Genomic DNA, 15,686 nt, shown 5'->3' with positions numbered 1-15,686 from the left:
GCAAAACTAATCGCACTATTATAAATAACATCCAACTACCACCTCCAACTACTATTTCAACTTAGTACCTTAAATGACGTCCAATAATGTCCTACCTGAATACGTTCCAATCCACTACACGTATTATAGCCGCTGCGATGACCTGGACGTGTCATGGTCGTCACGGCGTAGCTGCAGCGCAGTTGTTATCGTGTCCGTTACATTGTGGTGAAGACGCGCCGCGGCTGGTTTTCTGTCTTGAGGTGGGCGCTAACAGGCTACCTCGGCTGTAGATGTGCAGTAGAGGAGGCTGCGCCTGGTCACCCCAGCGTCGCGTTGTGATGGGCGAGGTCGTCGACCCGTGTGTCTATTGTGCGATGACACTCCTCGTCGGCACTCGACCAGTCACGGCTGGGTCCGTCAGGGAGACTGCAACTGATGCGCTGCCTGCCGCTCCCGCCCAGGCTTTGGTTACGACGTCGGTGTACCGGCAGCGTCACCTCCGGCTTCCTGGTACCCGCCCTTGCCTCCTCTTGGCGCCTCTACTTCATTCTATCCTGCACCTTCTCCTTCTTTTAGTCTCCCTTCAATTGATTTCGCGCTCTGTCGCGCCACTCCCTAAATAATGATGATGATGATGACCTCAAAGAATTTAGCACCTACCCACAAGGCGGGATTGGCCAGGGCTAAATCTGTCGTTTAAATACGTGAGGGCCTCAAAATACTAAATTATTTCGGGAAACAGGCCGTGAAAGGAAACTTACTTATGAATAAAACACGAATTACCCATTATTCAGTCCCCTTCAGCAATTCAAACGACCGACCCGCCGCGGTGGCTCAGTGGCTAAGGCGTTGCGCTGCTGAGCACGAGGTCGCGGGTTCGATTCCCGGCCGCGGCGGCCGCTTTTCTGATGGAGGCGAAAAGCAAAAACGCCCGTGTGTACGAGATTTCGGCGCACGTTAAAGATCCCCAGGTGGTCAAAATTAATCCGGAGCCCTCCACTACGGCGCGCCTCATCGCCTGCGTTGCGTCGGCGCGTTAAACCCCCACAATCAATTCAAACGACCTAAAGCAGAAAGAAAATTTTGAATGGAATTATATATATCCTATTTTGCAATCCTCAAATTTGATGCGTCAATAGATAATATAAGTGGAACCGAAAAATTCAACCCCACACGCTCCATTGGGTCCTTTAAAAGAAGTTGTCTATGTTGAGAAATGGGGACAGTCGAGGAAAAAATGTTCGATTGTTTCAAGGACCTGGCACCGCACACATAGTTCCGTAAGTGAAAGTCCTGATCTGAACAGAGAAAAATGAAGCCTTGGAATCCTGCAGCGGAGCTCGGTGAAGGTCACTTCGCATTGCCGAGAACCACAAAAATGAACACTCCACCCGAACTCTAAATGCTGGTACTCTTCAAATGATAAAAGTGAGTCGGAACGAGTAGCGTTTAAATGGCAATATCGTCTTAATCTTGAAGATGCAAAACGAGCCAGATTAGGTATGCCGATTTGAACGGGCGCTGTGACAGCGAGATTAGCTAAATGGTCCGCTAGCTCATTGCCCCTGATGTCCGTATTGCCAGAGACCCAAGACAAGTATACTTGTTTAATGTGCCTTGGAACAAAAAACAATCGTGTGCGGTACAATGGAGAGTTGGAAGAGAAAGTTCATGGCGATATAACTGCCATCGAGTCGGATAATATGATGATTTCTGATACATGCTGCGGTACTTTGCATAGAGTGAGAGCTATTGTTACCAATTCTGCCATAAAAATTGGTGTGTAATGCGGGATTCGTAGCGAATAACTCCAATCTAGAGATTATGAAAAAAATACCAATACCGGCTTTCTCGCCATTCTGAGATGCATCAGTATAAATCACAGAAGAAGAAGGATACTTGGATAAATGTTCATTTAGAATAGCCGCTATTAGAGAGCGTGGGAGAAGTTTTGCAGCCGAAGGGAAGGGGCTTTGAAAGAAAACTCAGTTTCTCGCTCAATTGTGGATACCGGAATAACTTCATATAGTTTAACAGAAATGCAATCCAGGCATGTTAGAACGAATGGCACTTTTGCGGAAATGCGTTTACGCCACCGGGATGTAAAAAATAAACTCGGATCACAAAGAAATACAGGCTTGGCAGCTGGTTCCTGAAATTTCTTCATCTTCTTCTTCTAGGGTTTTTTCCGGACATCCCCTCAAAAAGGATTGCCTCGACTCATGAAAAAATAAAAACAAAAAAAAAAGATCAATGAAGCTATTCTGAGCAGATAAAAACGAAATACCAAAAACATTCCTTCATGCCGAACAGCGTGCGAACGAGCCACGCAAGAGCAGAAAATGGAATTGAGATGAGGAAACTTTGAATTCATTACAGAGAAGCAAGAAGGAACGCGAAGAGCGCAAGTGGTAAGCAGCGACAAGCGAAGGAGTGTACTATCATGTGTGGGCGAAGACACTTGTAGCCAGGGGAGCTGATCCGTACGATACTTCTACAGAAATATAGAGAAACTTGGACGTTTTCCAGGATATCTCCTGCGTACAGGAGGGCAAGCGCACCTTTCCAATTCACACGAAGCAATTTAACTAACTGCATCAGCTATGGACAGGCTAAATTCCTGCTCCGGGGAAAAATGTGATTTCAAAACTTCTGAAATGAACCTATAGGGTGGTACCTCCAGAGAAGACAGACGCTCAAAGCCGAGCAGGGGAACAGCGTTTTTAGCTGTAAGATATGCAAGCAGCCAGTAGGGCTCATCACATATGCTAATGCGGCTGTAACTAGCTGCTAACTGTGCAGTACCAAAGTTAAAATATATCGGCCAATAAAATGGGCGTCTTTCACGGCCTTCTTAACACATGAAAATGTCAGCTTTGACACCTGCGGCGCACCGATGTCAAAGCGATTCAAGTTTATAGAAACATGAGTCTTGGTGCAGCACAGGTAGAACGTACTATGCAATGCATGTTACGTCTCCCTGTATAGTAGTTGAGTATTTGGCCAAACACCAAATAAGATTGTTGTCGTGTGTTCTGTAAGCATAACATAGTATAACTTTATTCCTTACGGAACGCATCCATCAATATTTTATTACTCCTCCATTGGCGAAACTGCTAGTTGTCGATATTGTGTTAATTAGGATCAGTTGCACACTTTGCTGGTCTTTGTACATGCAGAAGCGTATACAGAGAGTTAAACAGCATGACATTTCTCTTGGGTAAGGGTACCATCACAGGCTTTTGGAAAAGCTCTAAGCCGCATCTTTTGGGCCACAAAAGCAAAGTTGTGGGACTGGCTTTTTTCCGGTTAATTTTACGTAACGTAAATAGGTATCGCTTTGCATAAGCGTGTATGATTGCAAGGTTTTTTTACGTTCTTCAAATAAACAAGAAAGTAATACGTCTTGAGTTCTCGTAACAAATGTTTGAGTCCAAGCCACCCCAGACGCGATAGCGCCAAGTTGATGAACGTGCGTAGTAGTAACGAAACAATGACACGCCATGACGCCAAAAGAATAATCAGCAACAAATTTCATGGTGTGCGCTGGCAAAACAAGGAATCGTAGCATTGCTAGTAATATAGAAGGAAGAGAGTAAAAGAGACAAACATTTATTATACTGGTTAGCAGCACGATGTTCCTAAGGCCTCCACCCTGCGGCAGGCGTCCTCCGTTTAAGATGCCTTTGTGATGGGTAGCAGTCAGGGCTTGTTCCACCAGTTGGCGCTGTTCTAATAGCTTGAAGCTGTTCAGTTGCTCCACCCACAGCTCATAGGTAGGGTTGGGACTCGAGGATAGAGTAGGGGTCTGTTGGCACTGCCATACCACGTGGTATGAGGTTCCAGGCAACAGGTCACAACTTAGAGGTGGCAGGGTATGGGGGGGCACATGTGTTTAATACGGTGTTGTGGGGCTAGGAATTCGCTTATAGGATCCAGGAAGTGGTTCCTTTGTCACGTGTTAGTTGTGAAATGGGTGTTGGGAAGCGACGACGGTCGGTTTTGTAGAGGGCCAAGATTTCGGTGTTTGTGTGGGGTGGCGCTGGCTTTGTGGTACAACGGTCAGTTGTTTTCTTCTTCAGGGGTAATGGCCCGTGTTTGTGGGCACGGGCAGCGGCGTGTGCCGCCATGTTCCCTTCGAAGGACTGGTGGCCTGGTAACCACATCATATGAAGTTCCGGTGATCTTTTTGTTTGTTGAAAAAAATGCAGTGCGGGTAGAGATATGCGGCCAAACGCTCATAGAAAGCTCCTGCGGGCGTTCTCAGATCGGTGATGATGGCAGCAAGAGTGATGGCAACTTGTTCGGTAGTGTTGATAGACGTGGTGAGAATGCTCGCGGTTGCAAGTTGTATGCCTTGTGTGTTAACGACACAGGCTGAATGTGCCTTCTGATGGGGGTAGGGCGATGTATCTGTGTATCGAGTACATGGCAGGTGCTGACGGTTGTTATGCATTAAGCGCGCTCGTGCCATACATTGGTGTTTTCTGAAAACCGGATGCATATTTCGGATGCAAACGGAGAAGTGTTGGTATTATCGCGGGCGTGAGCTTGAGACGTATGTGGGAGGCGCAGCGGGCCTCTTCTATTCCTTCCTGGGTTTTTTGGACTCCTAGCTGCAAAAGATTCTTAGCCTATGGCGGTGTTGTAAGCATGGCGTATTGTAGCGTCGAGTTTCCGTATTCCTTGTGGTCTGAGGGCCAAGCATGGCATGCCATACCCTATCCTGCTGATGAGAACGGCTTGCACGATGCGTTAAGTGTCGTGTTCGTAATGTCCGAAGCGCTGGTTGAAGACGCGGGGAGATGATATGCACGAGATTGTTGAGCGTGCGCTGTAAGTAGGGTAGGTCTTGTACGGTATTAGGTACTATAAGATTTTAAGGCTGGTCAGGTATGTTTAGGTGTTATCAGGCCCAATATCCGAAGGTGGGGGGACGTTCAGGACAGGGTAATTTATTAATGTTGAATTCTGGTTCAGGTGTTCCATGCATGGTCATATGGGTAGTAATCTTGATGAGCATAAGTAAAATCAACTTCTCGGTGGCGCACTTCAGTTCTCTGGATTGGAGGTATCGTTGGGCAGTCTCGATTACCATTTGAAGTGAGTTTTTCTGATCTCCTATTGAGCAAGTGGGTGTCCATATCGTGACGTGGTCCACATAGAAAGCGTGTTGAAGATGCAAAGTAGGTTAGAGTCATGGTACCCTTCATTGCAATGGTAAAGAGGAAAAGTGAAGTAACCGAGTCTTGAGGCGTTCCTTCGGTAATTGCTCAAAAAACGTCAGATCGGGGATGGCAAATACGCGCAGTGACGTTTAAGTTCGTAGAAAATATAACAACATAGTTTTAAAGCCTGTGTCCGCAGTTGATAGTAGCGAGCCCTTGTAGGATGTTCTTCGTGTTTGACACTGCCGAATGCTCCGGGTGCGGGAGATATTTCATAACAGAACACTTGCGTAAGGCAAAACAGAATATTTCCAGCAAAATCAGACATATTTTCCCCAAATTTGCGAAGTACTTCTTTTATGGTGTATTTCCATTATTACTCAATCAATCCGCCATCGGCCGCAATAAGCGATTCGATTCGGTTTCGCAAACGGCTACATGCACGGATCAGGTGCTACATGGAGATGTGGGTCACTCAGTGAGAAATGGTTGCCTTTAACGAGCCTTTTGTATTATGCAGGCTTTTCTTGGCCTCTCCCTCAACGACACCCCAGACATAGCAGTTGAGCGGATTTAAATTTGGAGAACTAGGAGACCACAAGTTGGCAGTGACGTGGTCGCAGAAGTTTCAGTCATGCCACTACTGGGGGATGCAGGCGGTGCAGACAGGAGCCAAACCTTGCTGAAAGGCCAATGGTCTTTCTTTACAAGCACTCTCTATCCATGGGTTTACAGCGGGGGCAAGCACACCCACGTAACCAGCAGCATTTACCCGGAGTCCTGCAATAAAAGTGTGGCGGCATGACATCACCCTCATTGCGGACAACGGATAGCACCATCGCAGGAGAAATTAAGGGGTTATGGTGATCTCTCACCTCTGACTGTGTGCTTTTGCCTTTTCGCCACAGATGCCACGTGACCGCCACAACATATCAATTCTGTCCACACCTTGTAAACGAAAGACTTCGCTAATCTCAGAAAGGTGGCAATTCCCAAGTCGCTGGGGTGCGCGGCCCGGGCGATGAGGACTACATGCCGTTTTATTTCCTGCTTCAACTCGTACGCTTCCATCTTCGAAGAAACTGCGCAGTATGAATGATAGGGGATAGGCGAACAAGAAGCCATACACCTAGATATATATGATGAGGCTGCTGGTGTGTATGGCGATAAGTGAAAGCGTTCTCAAATACCTCGCGCACCTGGTATATCGAGCGCACTAATGAAATATTTGAGTTTGTTTCAGAGTTTCATTAGTATGTCTTCTTTAGCCTGTACCAGGATGTCTTGGGTAGAGAGATGGGGCCGAAAATCTATATTGTTGCCATACGATGATGGGGGATGCGGTCGCGGTTTTATTTGGAGAGGAAGGATTTGTCCCCACCATGTTTTATTGGTACTTTTCTTCCGCTTGGATGTCGTGGGTGAAAGCCTTGCTTGTTTGGGTTTCTTGATCTTTTTCCTCTTTGTATTTTCTACTCTGGCCACGCGAGTGTCGACACCTTGAATTATTACTTTCAAGTTCGAAACAAGTCCCCCTATGTATAGGGAAACATTTCTGTTGGAAAAAACAACACGAACCAGCTTTCACTCGCAATATATACAAGCACCTTTCTCAATCTTTCGAGCGATATCTAAAATGCAGATTACAACTTGAATAAAGCTCTTCGAAGTTAACACGTAATGAGAACGACAAAAAATACGTTTTAAAAGCTTTGCTCTTGGGTCATACCAACCAGTGACTTTATGATCTGTGAACGCAGGCCAAAGTGGGTTTTCCTCACGTAATTGTGAAACCCTCCAGCTATAGAAGTGACTTTCAATTTTTATGTGCCGTGGACGGTTTGGGCATTATGGGTTTTCATTGTACCGGATTATGTGAAAACGGTGGTCCACGCGTTGGTTTCACCAGGAAACGTAATATGCAAGCGATACCTAAAGGAATACGCAACTGGTCTACATGAGGTACACGGGAATGGATTGCACATGACAAATTTCTATGGATGTAAGCAAATTTTCAAACAAAATACCACACCTAAGCAATGACAAGCTTATAACAGACATTTGGTGCTTTCGTGAATTGGGCATTCTCGTAGCACAGAACAAAGATGCAGAGATACGGTTTCAAGCAAAAAAATATCGTCCCTTTCACTCCGCTGAAAAGACCGAAACGCGAAGCTGCGGTGTACTTTACTACGGTGAAGGCATCTATGCGCGAAACTAAACACGTTTTTTGGTAATTGGGGATTCAGCCTACTTTCTGGGTATTTAAATAAACGACTGTTGGAAGGACTACATTTCTTCTAGCGGGCAAACATGGGGCTTTTTGTTTTTCCCCGTAGAATACCACGTATTGAGAGCAGACAGGAATTCTACAATACTTACAACTGTACTCTCACCTACGTAACTAAGAAAAGCAGATGAAACTGGGCGCAGCCTTAGAGTGGCTAAATGATATTTAATTTGTTGTAGAATTGTTTCAACAAATAAAGAGTTACTTAGACGGTAATATATTTATAGAAAACAGGGATTCTATAAAGCTTACCGCTGTTCGGTGAGCTAACTAGTTAGGACAAATAAATGAAGCTGTAACTCATTATATAATCGTCTCATCAGGCAACTTGCATGAAATTTGATTTGGAATAGTGATCATAAAACAAAAGTTAGAGCCTTCTTTGGCAGTCATACTTTCCCTGTAGTCGGCTGTGTACTTACACGAGACGAACAGTTCGGTATGTATTTTTCAAATTACCTACATCAGACTAAGACATAAAGGGCATTTGCGAGAAACAAGAAACAAAACTTTTTTGTGTCGAGGCGACGAGTCGGACATCGATCACTGCCAGAGGGTAGATATGTACAGCTTCGTTGTAGTATGGTTGAATCTCGTAGACACGATTCGGCATAATGCGTTTTTCGGCGTAATGCGTTTTTCTTACCATTCCCGGCCGACGTCCCTTAGACGTAATGCATTTGGTGTGTTTAATACGATGACATGTTTGCCGAAAATCGGATGAGACCGGGAAAGGGGACATGGAGCGACATGTATAGAAATATTACGTTTATTTTTCGCTATCCTTGCTCAAACCGCATTCCAACACACCACGATTTGCACGTTCCACAGCCGCTAAAACGACAGCGCCGGTTTCGCTGCCAGGCGTGGGCGCGGTCCAATGGTAATGGCACATTAGGCGACGCACCGCGCCATGCAGAAAACATATAACCAAGGAATGCGCGCAATGCTCTGGTCAGGCAGCGACTTCTCTTCCCAACGTATCGCCTTGTTCGGTGCTTCCCGCACTGTTATTTTTCTTTGTGCCTTGTTTGTGTGTTACGTGGTACTGGTGTGGTTGTGGGTCCATTTTGTGCCCTCTTTCTTTGTTTTTGCTGTGTAGGATCGTGCTGCCAGGCTTGTGACAATGTCGAGGAAACGCAAGGCGCTCAGTTTAGCATCAAACGTGGAAATTCTACGCAAATTGAAAGAGAACCGAAAGAGGAAGGGCGTGGATTTAGCACAATATCTCCGTTTTCATATGTCAAACAGGAACTTCGAAAGAAGCTGCAAGTCTTCGGCCACGGTGTGAAACAAACGCAAGGTGCGAAGCATCAGGAGATGAAAGACGCCTAGCTTACATGGTTCAAGTACAGCCGCCATAGTTCAAGGAAGTTAAAGCACCAGGAGTTAACGCTGCCTAGTGAGTTCTACGCGAAAAACTCGACAATATCCCGCTCTTCCTGAGCGCTGAATGCGTGCAAGCGTCCGGAGGCTGGCTTCAACTATGTAAGACGCCACACGGATTACCGTACAAAGCGGTGTCCGGGGAGGCGGAAAACACCAGCAGCTTGTTTTCTTTTCTACTTCGAAACAATTTTCTACTGAACGTCGAAAAGGAGAAAGTACACCCCAAATTCTTCAGCTAGTTCAATGCTGCCCAATAAAAGTGAGTTGGTGAAGGATTATGCATATTTCTTTCCTTTTTCAACCTCTTTGCATAATCCTACTTTCGCATAAGACGTTTTATTTTCCGGTTCCCGTGAAAACGTATAGAAGGGATTCCATTCTGTGCTCATATAGGACCCCTGCGGAACGTCAGATGACTCAGATCCAATCGCTAACTGTTTTGAGAGCAAACACCTCGGCTGAGGAACAAATCAAAGTCATCACCCTAGAAGAAGTTCTTCTACTCACAGTTCCCTTCGGTGACCATGTTGCGTACTTAAGCCTTATGACCTACCCGTTATACAAGGGCGACAGAGGTTTCCCGCCGGTGTTCAGACGATGCATCTTTACTGCCGTAGATTGCATGGCGCCAAAGTCTGGCACATTAGATCTGAGACGCCTACCTTGAAGAAATTCTCCCGGGGATCTGTCCTCAAGTGGTGTAGAACGGTAGGCCAGGAGGCCAAGCCAAAAGTCTTCGCCCGAGTCTTCACTTTTCTTCAGGAGGCGCTTCATTTCTTTTCCGGCTACGCCATTGGACTGTGGGAAGTGAGACCTGACGTGACATGCGTAAAGTCGTATTTTTTTGCGGATTCTGCAAATTTGCAGCTTCAAATCTGCGGCCCATTGTCTGTGAAAAGCTATGTGCGAACATAGCGCAGAGTATTGCAATCGATATGCCTCCAGTGGTGTCCCGAAGTTACTGAACCTCGGAGAAGTCTGAACGAGCGTCATACGCTACAATGTACGAACTTCCTCAAGACAAAAAGTGCCCCCGTCGCATGCCCCCGCGCGAGGGACACGAGTAAATGCAGAGCATTGGGGGTGGTCACATGGCGTAGGTTGAGGTAGTTGGCGGTGGTAGTTGTAGTTGTTGTCGTACGGGTGCGTCGACGGCGCTTGAAGGCCAAGTACGACGAAATGCAAGAGGCGTTGGAGCACGGGGAGTTTCCGAGCCTGGACGAGTTCCTGCGCGCCTTCGACGTGCGGTCCGGGGGGAGTACTCGGAGATTCTGCGGGCTGGCGCGTCGCGTCCGTGCGTGCTTCACGCGAGGACCCCCGCCGAGAAGCGCGTGAATGCGTTCAACCCGTGGATCGGAAGGGCTCTCGACTCCAACAATGGACCTGCAGATCATCCTCGACCACTACGCGTGCGCGGCGTACGTCGTAGACTACGTCAAGAAGGCCGACCGCGGCATCTCGTTCTCGTAACGCGGGGTCCGCCGTTCGCCGCTGACGTTTCGAAGACGTGTCTCGCTCTCGATTCGATGGATCCGCAGCTCGACGCTGACGACTGTCGGCGGCCTCTCCTTCTCGACGCTCGGGATCGGCCGCTCGACGCTGACGCTTCGCCGCTGCCTTAGCGCGCGCAGTAGAGGGAGAGGAGGTAGCACCTGCTGCTGCAACGCCTCTTTCAGCGCCGGAGCACGCGCATGCGCGCCCGCACCTGTTGTTGAGAGCGGACAACGCCAAGGGACGACGGGTGACAGTGCGAGTTAAAGAAATGCTCTGCGTTTAAAAAATATCCACACCAACGTGAAACCATGCTCAGACGGGGCCTTCTGACACCATGTAATGTTAGCTACGTGCGTCTCCTGAAAGACCGAGACAACTACGTGATGGCAGGAACAATAATGAATCGAGGGTTTCTTGGCAAGCGGTTATATAGGCAGGAGCGCGATAACAGTCAAGACCACAGAGCGTGTTCGCGCTGTCCTCATAAGGTACACGCATGCCCGATCACGGCCGGACTGGAGGAGCGGCGAGCAGTGCGCGCTCACCGCGCCTCCAGTCCGGCCGTGGCGCGATATAGGCTCCTCTTTCCCAGTTGTAGTCAGTGGTCCACAGAGAGGAGAGCGGAGCGCACACATGCGGTGGGCTCCAACAGTACGCCCATGGGGTGCGAGATGTTAAGAGGATCGCTGCTCCTGCAGGTCAATAGTGAGGGCTGCTGCTTGGCAACGCGACGCAGTGCTCAGCTGGGCCGAGTTTACTGGTAACGCTCCACGGCAGAACTAAAACTTAAACAGCTCTGCTGTTCAACGGCCGTAGTGGTAAGGTTCCGCTTGAAGAACATACTAACCGCATAAAGGAAACCACCGGTAATATTTGGGCAACATTCTCTAAGTTGTGTGAGTAAGCGCAGCTTTATTCCTGTAATAACGGTTAATTTAGGCACAAGAGGAATGTACAACCAAAGTGTGGGCTACTTCAAGATTAGGCAAAATTACGGATATCTTGTGAATGTGAAATGCACGCGCAACAAGAGAGAGAGTAAAGTTTGTGTCTTGGGCTTTTGGCTTGCAATAACCAGAAGGGTCTGCATTTCCCGCGGTTTATTACTTGTCAGGTGGAACTAAAAAGAGGCTGTTTCCGCCGCCTAATTGGTTGCTAATAGCGGGGGGATAATCGCCAGGACACCTAGTGCCTCAGTTCGGACTGGAGGGCGTGGCATGCCCGTGTGCACCAGCGGGGATACATTGGGCAGCATCACGAGCATAGGTCCCAGCTGTCGCTGTTGAGATTGAAATTTTTAAGACAGAGATCAACCTCGATTGGGATATCTCCTATGTCGGTGACGGTGCACTGTTATGAGTGGGAGATGCACCGGGCAAGTAACGGAAACCAGTGGTGAGACGTGTACGGACCCTGATGGGAGTTTAGATGGCAAAAACTTGTTGACAGGTGCAGTTGCTGATGCGGCCGGGACGCACTGCGGCGTGCTCGTCTCACTCACTGCTATGATGGCATGGAGCCATGATGGGAGCCCGCTGATGCAGCTACACCTTTGCGGGTTGTCACGGCTCCAGTGGTGTTCAGCGAAGATGAGGTCACGATGCCAGGTGCTGACTTCTGCTGCTGAATGATGCAGGGCCAGAGTATCGCTTGCTTTAGCAGATCGAGCAGCCAGTAGCTTGTGACGTATGATGAATAGAAGGACGATCGGCTGGGCTGAGAACACCAGTTCGCATTATAGGCTTGACTGGTAAAGCCGATAACGCAAAAAAGATGCTTCCGCATGTGCCGGAAACCCGACCACATCATTGGCCTGAAATGGGTGTAGTTGAAGAGATAGCATGATCCTAAAGACATCAGCCTCATCATCCACGCAACAAAGAACCGCACCGGTACTGAAGAGTTGCGTTCCGGTGTCAGAGGTGCTCTGGTTGTGAACACGATTCGCATGAGTAACTGCGTCAGCCGAGGCCACACAATGGGCTTGTGCCACAGAGGATGTATGTGAATGTACAGTTGCACTCTAGCAGCTTATGGGCTCGTTCACGAGGGGCTGTTGGGGTATCAAAGGCTGAGGAAGGTGGGCGGTGGTGCAACCGAAACGAACAAGGACGGCTTTTTTTCAAATCACCGTACACGTGGGGACCAGGTAGCGCTAACCTAAGTTGCACCACGATGCGCTCTGGTAGAGCTTTGCTTCCGATGTTGTTGCGTTGCGCCTGATTGCTGATTCCCCGCAAGCGAAATAACTCAATAACACGCATAAAAAGGCGTCTTTTGTGTAGAAGGTCTGCAGTGTTGAAAGCGCTAAGTGAGGTACCTCTCTAGATACGCTGTCGAATCGAGACTGGTGGTGAGGAGCCATGGCTGAGGTGTCCTACGGCGCCAATGCAAGAATGACGTATCGTTCGTACTGTCCACTAAGCTGGCATGAATGCGCTTTAACTGTGGTGTGGGCTCGTTTGCCGTCTCACCAATTATAAAAAAAGGAGCAAACAAGCACCGTTCCTTTATTCCGCAGCGCAGAGGCATGAGCAGAAGACACATAGCGGCTGCCACGGGTAACCCATGGCGCCGGCTGTAATTCTGCTGCTGGCCACGAGACGCGTGCCTCGTACCTCTCTGCTCGTGAAAGGGACCGGAGTCACGTGGTGCAGCGTTCCGGCTTCGCGAGTTCCAACGGCAGCGACCGCTACACTTTAAAAACGAAAATCTAGTCGACGGTTCGCGCTTCGTTCGTCATTGTGTTAAGCCGTTTCTTATCCAATACAAGTATCCCTGTTTCGTACAATATTATGGAATTCTAAGAAGCGGTGTTTTCGGTGGATGCGAAGTAGGCATTCACATCCTGAACACGATTTTCTGATGGCTACGTGCAGTAAGGTAGGTGTTCAATTACTAAAAATAACAGTTAGGATTCGACCAGGTGCTCGTTTTTTTTTCCTTGGTAAGTTGTACGCTGTGTGCCAAGTGGCCGCTCCTTTACGTGGAGTTGCCGGGGAGCACCGCAGATAATTTTTGCTCGAGTTCTGGGGCGAATAAAAACACAAAGCTTACCTTAGTAGCAGGCCTCTCTCCTGCAATGACTGAGTACTTCTCGGTTGTGATTGTGGTCATGGTGCTGGTGTCTGCAGAGGAATCATAATCAGTTTTCAACTCACATGTGATTGTGTTAAATTTAAAAAAGGCGAAAATTATTACACACCTAAGTTCCCAACATTAGGCCAATGGCACAGACCAATATAAGATGCGTGCAAGAGACTGCACACGAAGTCCACTGTTTACATTGGAACGATTGAACTAATTGCTGAAATTGGTCAGTTAGAGAAACACTTTATTTAAAAAATTACACCATCTTCCCATAGGGGAACCCTGAGTAGTATGCGAAGCCGCCATGGGGTCGACTGAAGTTCCCATTTGTTTTCAGTTCGTCGTTTCCGAGGACGCTCAGCTTCGCGGTCCTTCGTTGTATCAGTAGCTTCTTGACGTAGTTTGAATGAGTGAAGGACATAAGACGCGTTCGTAGCACATGCTCCCGTCTCGGTTTGTAGCGCAGTGGGAAGAGCGCCACGTACCTCCCGTTGCGGCCAGAGTCCTGGGATCGAAACCGGGTGCCGCCTATTTCTTTTTATAGTGGACTGCGCTGACGTCAGCCCAAACGCTGACGGGCAGAATAGACGCGCATGCGCAGTGGAGTGCGGACGGTGGACGACAAGGGAGGGAGGGACACAGCCCTGAGCATGAGATGCTCCGCATCTAAAAGAGAATTTGGGCCCACAATTCAGCTTTTACAACCGTAGACCAGTGGCCAGGCAACTTCTCCATTTTGTCTTACACCCCTTTCAGCTGCTTGAACGTCCCCGTTTTGGGGAAATGCTTCTCACGTGGTTCAAGTGATCGGCAGGCAGCGTGGGCTACTTGGCAATAATAATTATGTCATGTCATTGCTCCTCATTGAAGATTGGATGCGGAATCATTCTATGCCATAGTACAGATCAGTGAGCCACCTCATGGAAACAGTAAAGAAACGCCGGAACAGTCACCCGAGCGTACAACACCGAAGATAAGAATGCAGTGATCGAGTTCTCCAAACAGAGTTTAGCTTGATTGCGTGGAGTACGGTTGATGGGTGCTACGTGTACAATTGAAAGGTACCGCTGCGTAAAGAAGAGCGTTCTGCAGTATTCTTCGAAAAGACTTTGTCGATAACATCGGAGAGGCGGCGAAGGGCTGGACGTTGGACAACGCCGCTGAGGAGGAGCTTTTCTAAAATTCTCAGGCGGGGTCCACACCTAGACAAGGTCACCGGGTACGTATTAGACATTGCGTCGTCCATGCTTGTACAGTTGAGCATTAATTGTTTGTATCTTTCGAACGCAGATTTAGGCAATCTAGCGAGCTTCTTCAGCTCCCTGCGGGAAGTATTTCACATCACTTATGCCGGCGTTATCAGACTCCTTCCATGCTTTTCACGTCATAATAAAACTCAACCGTGCTGCTATGGGCAATATGCCACCGAAGCCGCGGAGCTAGGAGCACAGTGAGGCAAGAGACCTGGGAGCTGCGTCTCGTGCCCGACTGCACGAGACCAGTGAGGCAACGTCTACACGACCTGCACGCTGCGTCGACGACGCTAGGGTCCCGCGACGTCCGGAACCATCGGCGGGTTTTTTAACACGAAAGTGTTTTATGCCCGTCTACACAAAGATTTTGGTGACGTGATATCCGACACGGAGGTGACGTCACCAGAAAAAGTGCCATTGAAGCGGCGACACCCGGTTTCGATACCCACGACTCTCTGGCCTCAACGGGAGGTACGTGGCGCCCTTCCCACTGCGCTACGAACCGAGACGTGAGCAATGCTACGAACGCGCCTTATTTCCTCCCTATGACTCGTTCAGATGGTGCGCGCCGTCTAGAAGAATCAACGCGAAGTAGCGCACCATGACGCTATGAGCGCCGGCAGTTGGCGCCTGCATGCCGGCGCCTTCCTGTACGGGGGACGCGCGTGAATTGATGCACCCTCCCCTGTTTTTTGTTTCTTGCGTGTCGGTGTCACTTCGTCTGGCGGGGTCAGGCTCGCGAACAACTCGCACAAAAAGGAAATTCCTTTAACATGCAACTGCTCCTGTGAAAGTTAACGCTAATACAACGGAATCGTTCAGTAAGCTTGCAAACACCTTTTCTTTGACCCATAGAATTCTTTGTTTTACTGTGCCGCAATGAAGGCAGTCATGTCATGTATAGTACGTAATTTTCTTTATGTATTGCATCGCTGTACGTACCTGTTTATTACGGTTATATTAATGTTCTGTATTGTGTCAATTCAATTCGGGGAAAGTTGACTACTCTGGCAACCTTTG

General features: G+C 48.3%; 1 protein-coding gene across 7 annotated transcripts in view; it reads right to left on the bottom strand.

The window, feature by feature from the left end:
- Window positions 1–15,686, bottom strand: part of LOC144147085 (uncharacterized) — a 256,503-nt gene that overhangs the window by 34,161 nt on the left and 206,656 nt on the right. For all 7 annotated transcript variants that reach the window (XM_077679133.1, XM_077679135.1, XM_077679130.1 and 4 more), the window contains one exon: window positions 13,381–13,451. In XM_077679133.1, coding sequence (XP_077535259.1) covers window positions 13,381–13,451 — 71 coding nt within the window. The remainder of the gene's footprint in view (window positions 1–13,380; window positions 13,452–15,686) is intronic.

Source organism: Haemaphysalis longicornis, unplaced genomic scaffold, assembly GCF_048455015.1.
Source record: "Haemaphysalis longicornis isolate Haplotype H1 unplaced genomic scaffold, Haemaphysalis longicornis Haplotype H1 scaffold_7, whole genome shotgun sequence".
NCBI lineage: Eukaryota > Metazoa > Arthropoda > Arachnida > Ixodida > Ixodidae > Haemaphysalis > Haemaphysalis longicornis.
The sequence above is the reverse complement of the archived record's forward strand: the minus strand, read 5'-3'. Positions and strand labels throughout refer to the sequence as shown.